Here is a 17250-nt window from a genome sequence, read left to right as displayed (position 1 = left end):
AAATATGACAAATTTTCTCTTTGATTTGGAAAAGCTAAATTTGCTTCTTCTACCGTCCCCATCCTCCCCCCTCAAGTATATGCATCAAAGTTTGCCCTACGCCATCCTGATGTTTGGCTACCTAGGTTACTTCTTTCACCTCACCAGAAAATCCAAAACATGTTCTCCCTGATAACTGATAAAGGAACCAAGAGCAGGATTTCACTTCGAAAAAGTTCACTATCTTTGGCAGTAACAGTATCTTCTTCCTGAAGAAGGGCTTATGCCCGAAACATCGATTCTTCTGCTCCTTGGATGCTGCCTGACCTGCTGCGCTTTTCCAGCAACACATTTTTCAGCTCTGATCTCCAGTATCTGCAGTCCCCACTTTCTCCTAGTAACAGTATCTCCCCTGGTTTGAACCTCTTTACAGTTATCATTTTGTACCATACCAACCTCAATGTAATACGTGAAGTTAGGCCACTGATCAACAGTGATGTTATTAAATAGTGGAAGAAAGTTCAAGGGGCTAAATGGCCTACTCCTGTTTCTAACGCTCAGCCCCTTACATGCCAGAGAATGGGAACACCCAGATAGGAGTCTCTAATACTGACTTGGGACCCCTGAGCTGGTTGAGCCAACAGGAGCAGGCAAGGCATAAATATTTAAAAGGGCAACCGAAATTTCAACTTAGCATACCTAGGTTTAGCCTTTCCTCAAACATTCTGCAGGGCTCCCGTTACAGTGGAAGTCTAACAGAATGGTCACATGTATTTGACCTCACAATAACATTAATAAATTGAATTTACCTTGAGATACGAACGTAACGAGAGCCATATTTTAATATTTTGCACCTTCTTGAGACGAAAATGAGGAACTTCAGATTTTCTGGCTCGTCTTGCCGATGTTAAATGGCCAAACAGTTTGGCGAATAGTAATCTCTATGAAAGAAAAATATGTTGTTTAGTTATTCCTGGAAAGGTATTTTAATCAAAATAAATAAAAAAAGGTCAAGGATATGAATGTTCATTTGTGTCCAAAACAGCAGCAATCAAGAGAGGTTCAGCTGGATTTTAGTGCATCTAATCGATATAAACACATCCTAAGGGTAAGCTAAAATACAATATTGGCCTCTATTCAGCAGGTGTGTTTCCTGTCATGGTCAAAACATGAATAGAGGCCAATATTGTATTTCACTATTTATTCAATTCCCCACACTACCCACAAATGCCTGCCCACTGGTTGATATCCCTCTCCATGAAAAGAATCTGGTGGCTGTGATCATTTTTGAGGAGTGAGACTTCAAAAATGCTGAGAGGGTATTTCCATATTGGGGCATCTCCTCCCTTCCTTACCTGCATCAGCACCTTGCACTTCTTTCAGGATTATTTTATTCTACCCAGCTAGTGATGAAAGTTCACAGAGTGAGAAGATTGACTATTCTCTTCCTCTCGAGGGGAGGCAAGTGCCTAGTGGTATTATCGCTGGACTGTTAATCCAGAGACCTGATAATATTCTGAGGACCGAGATTAGAATCCTGCTACAGCAGATGGTAGAATTTGAATTCAACAAATATCTGGAATTAGGAGTCTAATGATGGCCATGAAATTGTTGCCGATTGTGGAAAAACTTATCTGTTTCACTAATGTCCTTTAGGAAAGGAAGCTGCCATCCTTACCTGGTCTGGCCTACATGTGACTCTAGACACTAACCAGTGACATCCTCATCCTAGGAGTAAAAAAGAAATCCACAGGTGCTGCCTTAGCTACTGAGCATCTATAGCTTTTTAAGACCACACTTGACTGTTTTGTGTACTTAAGCCAATTTGTTTTTAATCCAGCCTGACATTGATCCTCCCCTTTCCATTAGCCAGCCTTATATGTGGTACTTTCCTAAACTCTATATGGTCAATATCTGCTGCATTTCCTTCTGTTACTCCTTTAAATAATTAAATTAAACAAACATGATTTGCCTTTTAAAAATCTGTGCTGCTTCTTGATTACCATGTACTTGGAAATGTTTAGTTAATTTTTTTCCCTGATTTTTGTTCTGAAACCCTTATCCACTACCAATATTAAATCGACCAGCGGTTTTTGGGAATGTTCTTACATCCTTTCTTTGAACAGGAGTGTCACAACTACTACTTTCTAACCCCCCAGTATCTTCCCTGTATCTAGGAAAGATTGAAAGATTATGGCAAGCCTTCCTCCTATCTCTATCCCCACTTCCCTCCACAACCTAGGATATAAGCCATCCACGCAAATCAACATCGCCAGTCAGATACATAGTCAGACTTACCAATACATTTTGCTTATCAATTTTCATCCCCATCCACTACCTTTCCAGTTCTACCAATATTTATCAGCTTTCTCTTCCTTAATAACTACAGATACAATGAACTGCAAGTACTCAAGCTTTGCCCCACACCTGTAAACATATGACATATTCTTTGTTCCTGATACATCCAATCCCATCTGTTATATAGTGCATGAATGCTATTAACAGTTGATGTCTAGAAAACATAAACTTAAGAACATGATTGAAAAAAAAGTTAAAGGCTTCCACCAGAGGATTGCTATGCCTAACAAAAATATTAGTGAAAACAAAATCTGTAAAATCTTTTAAATGTTAAGTAAATAATTATTTAAGAAAAAAGATTTTGCACAATATAACAAATAGGTCTATGATGTCAGCTTCTTGATAGAGCACAACTTGCCAAATAATCTCCTTGTGTTCTATACATTATGATTTTCCTTTCATAACAGTATTGTAATTCTTTATATTTCAGGTCATCATTTTGTACCAAATTCATTTTCCTCTTCTTCCTTCTCCATCTCACTGCTTCAATAAAACTTTACCAAAATGATTTCCACAAAATTGATGCTCCATTAAATTTGGCACGCTCAGAAATATAAGTGGTTCAAGCAAGATTAGTAATATAAGTCAAGATAATTTGCAAATTTGAAATATCTCAGCTCACCTGTTTATATGTTCGCTCAGCTACACACAGCATGAAGAAAAATATCCACATGAGGCACACACGCACCACAAAGCTTAGTGCAACCATAATAACTGTTTGATTTACATTTGAACCAAACGCAATGAAAAACACCTCTGCAGCAGACAGTGACATTAGTTGCTCCAAATCCTTTTGCTGAAAGAGTCTGAATAAAACTGGAGTGATGCCAAGAATCAGAGAAATCAAGTTTCCAAATAGTTGGTAACCAATACCTTGCTTGTAGCTGTTAACCTGTAGGGGTTCAAAAAAATTAGAAGTTCTAAAATTGTCAAATATATCTATAAATGCATAAGACTTTTTTAAACTGTGCAACAATTGATTGAAAATTATTTAAAACAGAGAACCCCTCCCTCAACACTGGAAAATTAATATTTGCTTTGTTAAAACATTATTACATGCAGTTTATTTGGAGAGAGCATATTTCAATATTTAAAATAGGAGAAATGTGGAGAAAGAATCGTTTGTTAATGAATATCAAGATATCAAATAACAGTTATCAAGTTAGTTTCCATTTAAGAGGCATATTTACAACCATCTGAACTCTAAATTGTCCCCATATTTTGTCAGGAAAGTAGATTTTTTATTTATTTATTCATTTTTGTTGGATGTGGACATCGCTGGCTGGCCAGCGTTATTGACTGTCCCTAGCTGCACTTGGTGGGGAACTGCCTTCTTGAACCACTGCAGTCCACCTGCTGTGGGTTGACCCACAATGGTGTTGGAGGGAAAATGAAAGATTTATTATGCAAACTGGGTGAATGTCCATGGAAGGTTACTGACTTAAAAATAGCCAAAATGATGTGAAATTAAATTAAATCTTTTATCAGAAGAGACCGAAACACATCATGTGTGAAAAAGCTCCTATCTCCTATTTATAACTTACAGGTAAATGATGGGTTTCATATATTAGAGACAAAAAACTCAGCTATGATAAGCCAGCTTAGAAGCAACAGCATCAGATATGAAAATACATGAATGAAATGCATTCCATACAACTGATTTGACAGAGCACTGGAGATATATTTTAAACAGCAGATGGATGAAGACCTCTTTCTTTATAAACACTTGTTCAGGAAGGACAAAGCAGCCAATGATATCCAACACTGATCTCCAATAATCATAGCTGCTGTTGATCCAGGATACTGCTAATCAACCACGATCCCAGGTTGGAACCTTACACCTCCAGGACACCCTAAAAATTTTAAACTGCATACTCTTTTATTTCTTTTTGCATATTGGACACTAGACCCTTTTCAACTTTATATATGTATGTGTGGAGGGAGGAAAAGGAATGAGAATAGAAGTGAAGGAGACTTTATTAATGAAGCCCACATTTTGACTTACTAAAGGATTCTTGAAATGTCCAGAGCTAAAAATGTATGAAACAGCTCAAGATTAATTCTATTAGTGATTGTAAGTCATCAGCAATTAGTTTCTGCTCCAATAGACAGCTGTGCTGAGATTTTATGACAGAGAAGAAATCTGTCTTAATTAATGTCACAGACCTTTCAAGCATATTATTTCTCAAGACAATACATCGCTAACAACACACTGTAGTTAGGACAGTTTCATTTATTATAAACAGGAAAGAAGCCTATACCTGGGTCTGTGGGGACAACCTGCTTGGTCCTAAACTCCTAAAACAGATGTCTAACATCTATTGAGATTTAGAAAAACATCCCATTAATTTGATAGTTGTGATCAATTGTGTGTAATACTAAGTACACTTGATTTTCTGAAACCATAAAGTCAGCAACTTTATAGGAAATCTTTGCTTAGAAGAAATTACTCTTCTATTATCATGCTTCCTATGAATCGATGAGTAAATGAAAGCTCCATAGATTGAACTTAAACCTAAATACAATGTTGACATTTTAAGTCCTGGTCCCCGTTCTATATTATTGTTAGTGCTCCCTTCTATTACACCTTAAATAATGCAATCTAGTGAAATTTGTCATTTTGATTTTTGTTACCAATTAGCTTTATTTCTTCATCAACATTAATTGCTTTAAAAGATTATTCATCTCTAACATCTTGTTCTATTGAAGGTCATTGACACAAAAGGTCAACTTTTTCTTTTTCCAGTGATCCTGTCTGACTTGCTGAATATTGCTGAATTTTCTATGTTTCTCACAAAGTTACTCTTCTGAGGCCCTAAAACCAGGATGGTACTAAGCTTTGTCATTTCCATTTACTATGGATTGACGAAGTGCATTTTTCTTGTTTTTTTTTTAAATGAAGAAAGGTTGAGATAGATGTTCTAAGTGGTATGCTCAATACCAATAAAGCAAACAGTTTCTGAGGCCTTGGTTTCACTTCTTTTAGAAACTGGAACAACAGAAACATCCTGAATGGGTAGGGTCAAGTTCCACAGAACCAGGATTTTTACTTTGAGCTTTCAGCAATTGCTGGGGTCTCGAAACTGGGATGCGCAAACTCTTATTCCTCTCTCTGTTACAGTTAAAAGTTGGGGTTCTCTTCCTGTTGCTGGAATTGCATGTGAGGCAATCTGTTTTATTGCATTTGCCTTTGCTTAGGGTGCTTTAAAGGATGTTACTATATTGGAAGTTTATTATTAGTAGTAATATATTAATATATATTATTTTGTTATGCATTTCAATAGAGTTACAGTTAAAACAATTTTTCTTTTATTTTTATTTTCTCTTATGTTTACACAAAAGTTAAAATACAAAGTGTGTTTGCTTATATTTGAGTATCTATAATATCCCCATCTGGAACGCTTTACATTTGCCTTTAAAATAAGAAAAGGTTATGCCTAGGCTATATTCTTAAGATATTTTGATGGGGTTTGGTTTGGTCTGGTCCATAACAGCAGGATACAAATTGCAGTAACAAGGGTCTTCAACCATATTGAGATAATGTGTAGAAAATTATAAGACTTCAGACCTTAATGAGGAAGGATTTCATTTTTAAAATGGGAATGTTGTTTTGCACTCTAGTGAACAAGTTACAATATATCCCAGAATAGATTTTGCCTGTAATTGATGTCACATAATTTTAAAGAATGCTTTGTGCAAATTTTAGCTGTTTTTTCAATCTTTATATTCACAGCTATTAGTCAAATTAAGTCATACTATTCCAATAATATTGTCAGTAAACTATAGCATTTCTCATATGTTGATCTGGCATTTTTTGACAATCAGAATGAAAAGAACAAATTGAAAAAGGAGGAAAAATGGAATGGACTGCAAAACTAGCAAAAGACTGCAAGAATAAATAAACAAAATACAAAAATTTTTAGTGGTATAATTGCTAGGAACATATAGCTATTAAAGAAATATCACTGATATGGAAGTTTGCTATTTTTCATAAGTACTCAATAAAGTTATTGTAATTGTAATAAGTGCATGTCTGTAAAGGTTCCATTGTCTAGTAAGGGAAGACAAAGAACAATTACCAAAATTGAAGTGGGCAGAGTGGGAGAACAATGAAGTTCATTGAAGTTCTGAAGATTCATACTGGACTCAAAATATTAACTCTGTTACTGTCTTTAAAGTGCTATACTCACTCTTTTCATAATCATTCCACTGATTTCCATCACAGACATATCAGCTTTCTTACACTCGTTACATTCCCAGACGATTGCACTTACTCTTTCCAAACTTATACTGGAGCTGTGAAGCCATGGTGAATGACTCTGGAAAAAGAATAGGTTTTCATAAAGCAACACAAACACTTTAACACTAACTTATAGTCGAAGGGTCCCAATTACATGTTCTTTCGTGTTGATCAGCAAATACTGTTTTACCTCCTCCTTTAATGCTATGTGAATTCAAGGGATTTTTTTCCCTTAATTTAGTCACATTTATAAATACAAACTATTCTTAGCAAAACACATGGATTCTATATCATTGTAACTACATAAGGCACTGGTTGTACTTGCAAAGTTGCAATTTATATTTACTTTGGAAAAATAACACTGTTGCTGCTAGTGCTTTTCTCACCACAATATTAGTTCAACCAGAAGGCTCACTAACACCAAATTACAACAACTAAAAATGTGCCATAGATGCAGCCTTACCAGTGTTTCCCATACCCAGAGAGAAAGAGTTTAAAGCTTTATAAAAACTGGCATTAATATATACAATTGTCACTTCCTCATCAGTCAATAATAGATGTAGCGCTGGAAGTGGATATGTGATAGTGACCCAAATGTCTGATTATAAATTTGGGCTTTAAACATCTCAAAAGGAGGAAAGGGAAGTAAAGAGGCCAGGAGGTTTAGGGAGGAAAGTCATTTGTAAAAGAAGTAAATGTTATGCAAGAAAAAAAAACAACTTTTTCACGTAACAAATAGATAGAATGTCCAATGTATTACCTAGTAGGTTCAATTGAGACATTCAGGTATTGGGATGATTATTTTGGAAGACATAATGTGCAAGGGTATGGGGAAAAGGTAGGAAATTGGAAGAGGTAAATAATGCAGTGGATTTGAAGAGCCAGTGTAGGCCCGATGGGCCAAATGAACTCCTTCTCTCCCCTTTAAATAATCCCGCATTCCAGGAATTCGGGCGGCATGGTGGCTCAGTCATTAACACTGATGCCTCACAGCGCAATGGGGCCCAGGTTCAATTCCTGCCTCGGACAACTGTCTATGTAGAGTTTGCACATTCTCCCGGAGCATCTGTGGGGGTTTCCTCCCATTTCCTCTCTCAGTCCAAAAATGTGCAGGCTAGCTAAATTGCCCATAGTGTTCAGGGATGTGTAACTTAGGTGAATTAGCCATGGGAATTGCATGGTTACAAATTGGTATCATCAGCAAATTTGGAATCAATAATTACAATTGTTCCCTAGATTCAAATCATTCATACAGACTGTGAACAATTGTGGAACTAATTCTGACCCTTGCAGTACCCCATAAGTAACAGCTTGCCATCTTGAGATTCAGCTTGTTATTACCTTCTTTGACATAGTGACTAAGTGTATTTAGTAGCATGCCTTTGAAGCATTTCACATTACTAATACTAATAGTTCCAGTTGCAGATATATAATGAATATAACTCATTGTATTGTAAAGAATTATTGTCTGGATTACTTAGGGATTGGTTTCAATACATAAGGCGTGCAGAATAGTTTTTCTTTTGCTGAAAATGAGAATCCAAATCACAACAGATGTCACCAGTCTGAAACTATGGACAAAATATTAATTGTGCAACTAAAATTAATTTAAATACTGCCTTCAATTAAATAATTAACTCTCGCAAAATATACAAGTTAAATATTATTGAAGAAACAACATTTAATAAAGTTATTATTTGAAACAAACCGGGTGAAATGGATCATCTCTGTATTCCTTCCTCCCCGAGGAATTCAAGTGGGAATTTTCTCCCTCGGTTTCACTAGTGCAGGAAGTACGACATTCAGCACAGTGCAGAAGATCCTCCCATAATACATCTTCAGTTTCTGACTCATGGCGCGTGCTTTCTGAATCTTGTCTCGAACTGCGTGAACTACAACTAGTAGCAGATTTAGCAGTCTCCTGCAAAATAATTTGACATGAAATACACTTTTAAAAGTACAAGTCATCAACAGAAACTAGAAATATGTACTACCCCTACTTAGATAACTACCAACTATAATTGAAACATAACTTACGACTTTAAAAGACCAACTGCCTGGTATTCATTTTGGCTTCTTCGTTTTAGTAGTCTTTTCATTACAAAAGTAATTCTCATAAATTTAAGACTTAACTAAGTTTTATCAATATTAATGTCCATCACAGTGTTATCACAGTAAAGTACCATGTATCATATAAAATATTGCTCATTATGATGATGAAGAAGGAACTAGAGAATAAACAAAAAGTCTATAACCTCAGGAGTGTAGTGTCTTTTATACTGATTAGATTTTCTATTCCGTAATACATTGTCATTGGAAATTCGTTCTCCGGTCCGACGTTGTGTGAATGCTTGCGATCCAGCTTCACCATCTTCATCACTTGAAACATCATCGGATATATTTATGACTGGTCTCGATCCTTCCTATTTAAAAATATGAACATGAGAAAAGCCAAATGATTAAAGTACAATAATTTCCCGAATTCCACTTCCTTCATAACAGGCATCCTGTATGTTGTCTGTAGAATTTGAGAGTTTTGAATATTCCCTCATTTGCAAGGAAGTAATTCTTGAATGTTCGTGGAGCGCTAGAAATGAAATTCTTGAGGAAAGGCTGGTGTTGCAAGTGTTTATGCACAATTGAGTCACCTATCATAGGGTGAGAAAAAATAATACTAACTGTATTATGCATTACAGTTGAACTCCAGACCTCTGAAAATGCAGTCTTTTCTTTCTTCCATAAATAGTCTTGCTTTGCCAAAAGCACCTTCGACATTATCTTGCCCTTGATTCACCATTCCTAGACACTGGCATTCCACTTATTCTGCTTCTGCCAATTTCCGTGACTACCTCCTCTGCTAAAATAGTCACCAAGTAGTTTTCAAATTTGAAAGTCACAAGCAAAAGATTTATATTACTGTCCATCTCTATATGGAACATAATCTCTTCAGATTAAAGGAGATGAAGGGAAAAAACATCTCGTGACTGCACAGAAATTCATCAAAAGAAAACCAGCTGCAACTGTACCAGCCTGACCCTGAAAAGTAGCCCTAGTGTGAAGAGATTGGCAACATTTCACTGAGGTTTGCATGTTTTTAGGAAAATTTGGATAGAAGAGCTAGTGAGAGTTTGAATCTTTTCCTGATTCTGTAATGAAATTGTCCCAACTTTTGTCTACTGTAATCTAGTTCATGACTTTCTTGTTTAATAAGTGTTGTATTCTTTGTGCTAAAAGTACATGAGCACTATCTTGTGAATGTGTTCATTAAATGACATCCATGGTTAAAAAAATGAAACAAAACTTGGATCCAAACTAGCCTGGTTTTACAATGAGGATCATAGTATTGAGGATGAATCTATGACTTAGGTTTCCATACTACAAAAGGTGACCGATAGAATTAAACCTACTTTCAATTAAAGAAATATTATTCAGAGTGTACAGGTGAATACAGGAAAATGTAAATTTAGAACAGATTATACAGTCCAACTAACAGGTCTCAAAACTTATCCCTGCAAAACTCTCAAGTAGCTATCAAATTCTCCATTCAATGCTTCCATATCATCTTCAATGTTTTCCTGGAAAGTTATTCCATATATTTATAAGATTTTGTAAAATCAGACTGTGAATGTCTTCTTCTCCAAGTTTTCATCCTCTGATTCAAGCACATGACAATCTCAAACACACTGGGTTCAATTCACAGTAGTCCAAGCATGCTCTATGGTTTGTGTGGACTTACTAACAACAAGCCAACAGATTCTAATGCACTTACTTTATGGTTTACAGGACTGTGTGTATTTCTTCCTGTTCCTCTAATTGAGCTGTAATCTTCAGGTCCCATCATTTCATAGTGAGCAGTATGAAATACCTTAATATCTTCATGGCTTTTGTTACTCACTCTTCCATCCAGAGAAACATAGCCATTATCTGTTTCTGTTGATTTGTCTATCGAAAGTTTGGTTTTCTTTGACCTTAAAGATAAAGGTAAAATTCGGTCTTTTGTTTAGTTGCTAGATTCAACACAGCAAGTTAAGTCAAAATAAGACTGTCGAAATTGCAGAAATTTGCTATTAAATTTCTTTAGTCAGCCGGGTGTCAAGATAGCTAAAGAAACATATCACCATCCTGGAGCCAAACTTCTGAAAAATTCACAGGTAGAGTTTTGTTTTGGTCTAAATGGAGTGCACACTGTCCTTTTATCCAAGTTCAAGAGCTTAAGTACAATATGTCAGATAGTGAAACAACTACTTTTCATAACAAATGTATTATACTTTTCCCACACCGAAACTAACCACTTTGTGATAACTTTGAACACTCCAGCTTTCATTAACTGCATTTGGTGGAAATGCATTCCACAACAAAATATTATGAAGTTATTTCTGTAATCAGGCTTGTAAGGGTCTCTTAGCTTATAATTATCTTCTATATTTTCTTCTCAGTTTTTCCCACAAAGTATGTTTTAGTATACACAAAATTAAAATTTGAGTGCTTTCTCCTATATATTTCTCTAGCATCTCTTCATAATTCAGCCTGGAACTCCCTCCGGATTCTTTTCACTCATTTTATATAGTTGTATAGGACACCTGGCCCATCACTATTTGAAAGGGCTACCCAAGTAGTCCCATTCTCCTGTTGTTTCTGGAAAGCACAATAACTTAAATTGTTTTCAAGTATATATCCTATTCAAAATGATGATTGAATCTACATTTGTCACCCTTTCACACACTGCATTCCAGACCATAAATGGTCACTATATAACAATATTTTTCACCTAACTTTGATGCCATTGTTAAATTCCTTGAATCTGCATCATTGCTTTTCAAGTAATAGGTTCTCCTTATTTTTTCTCTTCAAACCCTTCATAACACGGCTGATAAATTTCCCCTCAAGGATATATGTTCCAAGGAGAACAATCTCACTTCTTTAGATTTTCACATAACTGAAGTCCCTCATCCCTGGTATAATTCTGACAAATTTACTTTGCACCCTTCTTAAGGCCTTCCTAGAACACCTTCCTAAAAGGTTGAACTCAGAATTGTACACAATACTCAAGTTTAAATCTAACCAGTATGCAAGGTTTTTGCTTTTGTCAGATCAACTACCCTCAACAACGGCTTTTTTTTCCAACCAACCCTGCCATTTTTAAATAGTTGGAGATGTTGTTATGACATGGGGTAAACTCTCCTGCTTACTGTAAATTAGCAACACAGAAAAGATTTATCCCATGCAGCAATCTGTGAAAATTCAAGAGGCCAAAAACTATTTAAAGTAAAAATTAACTTTATTTGTTAAAGTATAACAGAGAATAATTAACTAACAACTATTTACAATTCCTTCCTCTAATCTTTTTATTATCTTCCCTTCTACAATAAAAGTCCAATAAAACTCCCGATTACGATTTACAAAACAAAACTTATCTCAAAACCAGGCAGCTTTCAGCTTTCTCTGTATTCCTGTCATTTTTTCCCTCCTTCTTGGGGATTCTGCTTCACAGTTTACTGACTAATAAAGGTACCTTTTAAGAGAGCCCTTTTTCAGACCATCTTTACATGCTGCTAGCTTGGCAGTTCTCTTCTCAACTGTTCAATTTTCCCCACTCTTATACCTACAAAGCATCAGAGTGTGTCAATGGCTATAAAGATTGTCAATATACTAAATTCAGATTGGATTGGAGTTTGGTATTTTTCAGGGTTTAATTTAAACTGATTAGCCTAATTCGAATCTATTTTTTCATTTCTAGGCAACAAGCTACCCTAGCTACCCCAGTAGCTAGAGCCCATGTTACATTGTATCTTTTCCAGAACACTTGATGCTATCAGGTAATTTTTGCTATTAACTCAAAGGTACAGTAAACCCACATCTTCATAACACCTCCCCCCCTTAAGAAAAAAGTGAACCATCATAATGAAAAGATGGCCATTCACATCCTTTCCACCCTCTTGGGCTTCTTTTTTATCCTGTGGTAAATTATTACCATTGCCCTCTACTCTTGGTTTAGTAGTGTAGGATCTCCCTTCTCCTAACTTCTATCCCTCACAGAATGAAATTCTGAACTGAAGCTTTTCTTATGCACCAACATGTACTTACCTGCTAATTCTGCTGCCCTTCTCACTTCCTGAACTTTCTGTTCCTCCAGGTGAATTCTTACCATCTCTGGATGTGAGTTTTTAAACTCCTCCAGCAGAATAATCTCTCTTAGAGCCTCAAAGCTTTTATCTATTTCAAAGCACACACCCATCAATCAAAATGACTATGTTTAATTCTTTCGAACACAACCTAAGTCTGACCTGGTTCCTTCTTAGTGTTTCTGAACCGCTGTATATATGCTTCTTGCACCAATTCATAAGCACTTAAAATAGCCTGTTTAACCTCTTCATAATCTCAATCTGACAGTGTGGCAAATATCTCACTAGCTCTGCCTACCAGTTTAGTCTGAACCAGATTACCCATACATCCTCGGACTACTCCAGCTGCCTAGCCAATTTTTAAAATAAAATAAAGGCGGCTTCAACATCTTTCTCATCAAAATGTGCCAGTGTTTGGACATATTTATAGATTTATACTGCCTTCCCTTTTAATCTCCATCCTGTTAACTTGACTTTGCTAACTAAGTCGCAACTTCTCAAGTTCAAATTCTCTTCTAGTTTCTCCCTTTCTTCTCTCTCTCTTTGCTCAGCTAAGAACCTTTTCTCTCTCCTCTCTTTCTCCTCTCTCTGTTTATCTTCTAACTCCATTTTCCTCAATTGTAATTGAGGTTTTTCTACCTCTACTGCACTTGTCTGTTTCTCGGATACGTCTAGGTGTTTGAATAATTCCCTGACAATTTCAGCTTTAGATTAGATACTTACAGTGTGGAAACAGGCTCTTCGGCCCAACAAGTTCACACTGACCTGCCGAAGCACAACCCACCCAGACCCATTCCCCTACATTTACCCCTTCAGCTAACACTACAAGCAATTTAGCATGGCCGATTCATCTAACCTGCACATTTTTGGACTGTGGGAGGAAACCAGTGCACCCGGAGGAAACCCACGCAGACACGGGGAGAATGTGCAAACTCCACACAGTCAGTCGCCTGAGACAGGAAGTGAACCCAGGTCTCTGGTGCTGTGAGGCAGCAGTGCTAACCACTGTGCCACCATGCCTTATCTTTCCTTCTAAACTTCCTTGGCAAATTTGAGAATCATCTTCAAAGCCCAGAACGTATTTAGCAATTTTACAAGCTATTTCTCTCACTTTTTATTTAATCAACCACAAGTCACCAAATTTAAACAAATTGTCTCACCTATGTTTTATTTAAAAATTAGGACACTAATTGGCAAGTGTTTAAATCTGCTGGGATTTTTTGTACCCAAAATTTATTAAAATCTGTCTAAACCAGTTCAAATCCCAGGTGAGCTCCAACTGTTATGACATAGTTTACTGTAAACTAACAACACAAAAGATTTGTTCCGTGCAGTAATCTGGGAAAATTCAAGAAGCCAAGAACTTTTAAAATAAAAAAATCAACAACTTTATTTCTTGAAGTATAACAGAGAATATTTAACTAAACTATTTACAACTCCTACCTCTTTAGGTGAATTGGTCATGCTAAATCGCCCACAGAGTTAGGTGCATTAGTTAGTGGGTTACTCTTCGGAGGGTCGGTGTGGACTAGTTGGGCTGAAGGACCTGTTTCCACACTGTAGGGAATCTAATCTAATCTAATACCTTCCCTTCTATAATACTAGTCCGATTATGATTTACAAATCAAAACTTCTTATCTCAAAATCAGGCAGCGTTCAGTTTTCTCTATATTCCTGTCATCTTTCTTTCTTCTTCTTGGGGATTCTGCTTCACAGGTTACTGACTGATAAAGGCACCTTTTAAGAGAGCTATTTTTCAGACCGTCTTTACATGCTGGTAGCTTGGCAGTTCTCTTCTCAACTGTTCAATTTTCCCCACTCTTAAAGAATCAGATTGCATCATAGGGTTTTAAGATTGTCAATATACTAAATTCAAACTGGATTGGAGTTTGGTATTTTTCAGATTATAATTTGAACTGATTAGCCTAATTCGATTCTTTTGTCATTTCCAGGCAACCGACTATCCTAGCTACCCCAGTAGCTGGAGCTAATGTTACATTGTACCTTTTTCAAAACACTTGGTGTTGTCAGGTAGTTTTTGCTAGCATTTAACTCTCTTAAAAGGTACAGTACACCTACATCTTCATAACATGAACTTCAAAATAAATTGACACCAACACTCCATATCTGATGTTCATATCCTTTCTTGGCACTTCTATTCCCTCTTGACTTGTATTTGTTTGTAGCCATTCAGTATAATGAGAGCTTCAAATGGCTGGACCACTGATAAATCTCAAATACTTCCCTTGCTCCATTTTAAAATAGTAGAAACAATAATTTGCACAAATGCTACTTCAGAATTATACAAGGTGTTATAGCATCTATTGCAAAATGTAGTCTCTTGGCTTAGTCAAATGGGCGGCACGGTGGCACAGTGGTTAGCACTGCTGCCTCACAGCGCCAGAGACCCGGGTTCAATTCCCGACTCAGGCGACTGACTGTGTGGAGTTTGCACATTCTCCCAGTGTCTGCGTGGGTTTCCTCCGGGTGCTCCGGTTTCCTCCCACAGTCCAAAGATGTGCAGGTCAGGTGAATTGGCCATGCTAAATTGCCTGTAGTGTTAGGTAAAGGGGTGAATGGGTGGGTTACGCTTCGGCGGGTCGGTGTGGACTTGTTGGGCTGAAGGGCCTGTTTCCACACTGTAAGTAATCTAATCTAATCTAATCTAATCTAATCAAATGTTTTGCTCTTTGGATCTTTTGCGAACTTATCCTCTATAAGGCAGAAATTATCTTTCTAATTCTTCATTAAACACAAATCACTCAACACTCTTGAACCCAGTAATCCCCCATGTCAAAACCGCCTCCAATTCCTGATTTCTGTAAACATGGGTGGTCCTTACCAACATTCCTTGACTCAGGAAAAAGAAGCATGCAGTTATTGTGATGGAAGCGAGTAAGATATCGGAAGTTCAGTTCAGAGTTGATAAATGCCAAGGGTGTTGATAGTCTGGTTCAACTTGAGTAAGAGGAGGTTGATCAAATTGATGGCAGAGTTACATCACAGAGGTTGTTGTAAGGGTAAAAGAACTGCTATTTCAATCTCCCCAACATGCATCTGAAGGAAAATGTGGCTCATCCAAATCTGAATGTTGCACAAGCAATTTGATAACATATTGGAAGGGTCAAAACAACCTCAATGTTTTCAGATAACTTGTGGAACCTGATCCCAAATGTGGAATATTAGCGATCCCATGGCAACAGATACAGAGATAGTATAGAAGGCCAGTGAAACAGCACAGGGGGTGGAACTGTTGAAACAGAAACCTACTGTCTTCCAATAATCAGGCAAATTTCCTGAAATGGTCAGACATGGAATCAGAAACATGCTGGACTGTAATAGATAGGCAAATTAGGCTGCCAGGGAGCCAACAGAGAGCAACCTTCAGGTGCATTTTAAATTCTCTGTGGAGGACATGGGTTCCATGGACTGTTAATGCAGAGGTCTCCCAGATCCAATGCAGCAAGATTTAACAAAAACAGAAATTGCTGGAAAAGCTGAGCATGTCTGGCAACATCTGCTGAGAGAAATCAGAGTTAACGTTTCTGGTCGAGCAGCCCTTCCTCAGAGTTCTGCTATCAAACAAACAGTTTTAGTTTAGAATAAGCTGGTTGCAAGTGATACCTTTTTCAAGTATAATTCAATTGAAATGATGAATGTTGGTTGAAAGTGTTTAACATTCTTGGGGTGGAACTTTCCTTTTCAAGAAAAATGTGGGCGAACGTGAGTCAGCAATTGAAATCCAACAGATACCTTAACTAGCCACATTTGCTGCTTAACAGGGAGGTCTTGATCAGGGAGGTGGTCAGTTGATATCCTTAAGTGCCCATTAATAAGCTGTCCATGGACCTTGTTGCCACCTCACTAATTGTGTTTTGTGCAAGAATGAGGTGAGTTTTTCTCCAGGGCCAATTTGTCCCATTGTTTCTTTTTTTGTCAGTCCAAGGAGGAGAGAATTGGGATCTTGACAACTGAGAGAGTCTACTAACAATCATTAGGGTTTCTGGGGTGGCTGAGCAGAGGGGAAAGTACAATGGAGTATATAAAACAGGCCTAGAGTAGGGATGCTTGAAGGAGATTTGAAGGGAACAGCCTAATTAGAAGAAGACCCAAGAAATAATCTTTGAAATTGTGTTTAGATCAAGTGGTTAACCTTCCAAAACCTGATAAGTATCTGAGTTTTTGGGCTGTAAATGAAATGGGTATGGATGTAATGAAGAAACTTGCTTCAGAGTAATTGTGTTCAATCTACGTTTTAAATAATTTTAATGTCATCAATTTCCAATGATAGTATACTTATTAGTATTCATGTTGCTTTACTTATGTTAAAATTCTTTGGTCTAAACTGTCAACCTTGAGTCCCTTCATTCTTTTAACCAGATACATGGGTTTTTGGTTCTCCAAAACAAAAACAAACATTATTAGTGTCTACAGAGATCATATCACTCCATACATGTATCAAATCTAATTAACCGCTTTCATCATAATCATGACTTTACATTTTGTAAGCTAACAGATCTTTATATTTACCTGGATCAAGCTTTCAATTTT

The 17250-nt window shown here is 36.8% G+C and overlaps 1 protein-coding gene across 2 annotated transcripts in view; it reads right to left on the bottom strand.

Moving 5' to 3' along the window:
* The window catches only part of phtf2 (putative homeodomain transcription factor 2), a 53031-nt gene that overhangs the window by 20802 nt on the left and 14979 nt on the right, over positions 1-17250 (bottom strand). For both annotated transcript variants that reach the window (XM_043713802.2, XM_087999515.1), the window contains exons 5-10: positions 10347-10545; positions 8833-9000; positions 8286-8498; positions 6528-6656; positions 2960-3229; positions 789-920 (exon numbers count right to left, since the gene is read on the bottom strand). In XM_043713802.2, the coding sequence (XP_043569737.1) occupies positions 789-920; positions 2960-3229; positions 6528-6656; positions 8286-8498; positions 8833-9000; positions 10347-10545 (1111 nt within the window). The remainder of the gene's footprint in view (positions 1-788; positions 921-2959; positions 3230-6527; positions 6657-8285; positions 8499-8832; positions 9001-10346; positions 10546-17250) is intronic.

The sequence above is a fragment of the Chiloscyllium plagiosum genome, unplaced genomic scaffold, assembly GCF_037043375.1.
Source record: "Chiloscyllium plagiosum isolate Xiang-an unplaced genomic scaffold, Cpla_swu_hap1 HiC_scaffold_23, whole genome shotgun sequence".
Classification (NCBI taxonomy): Eukaryota; Metazoa; Chordata; class Chondrichthyes; order Orectolobiformes; family Hemiscylliidae; genus Chiloscyllium; species Chiloscyllium plagiosum.
This window is presented reverse-complemented; position numbering and strand designations above follow the sequence as displayed.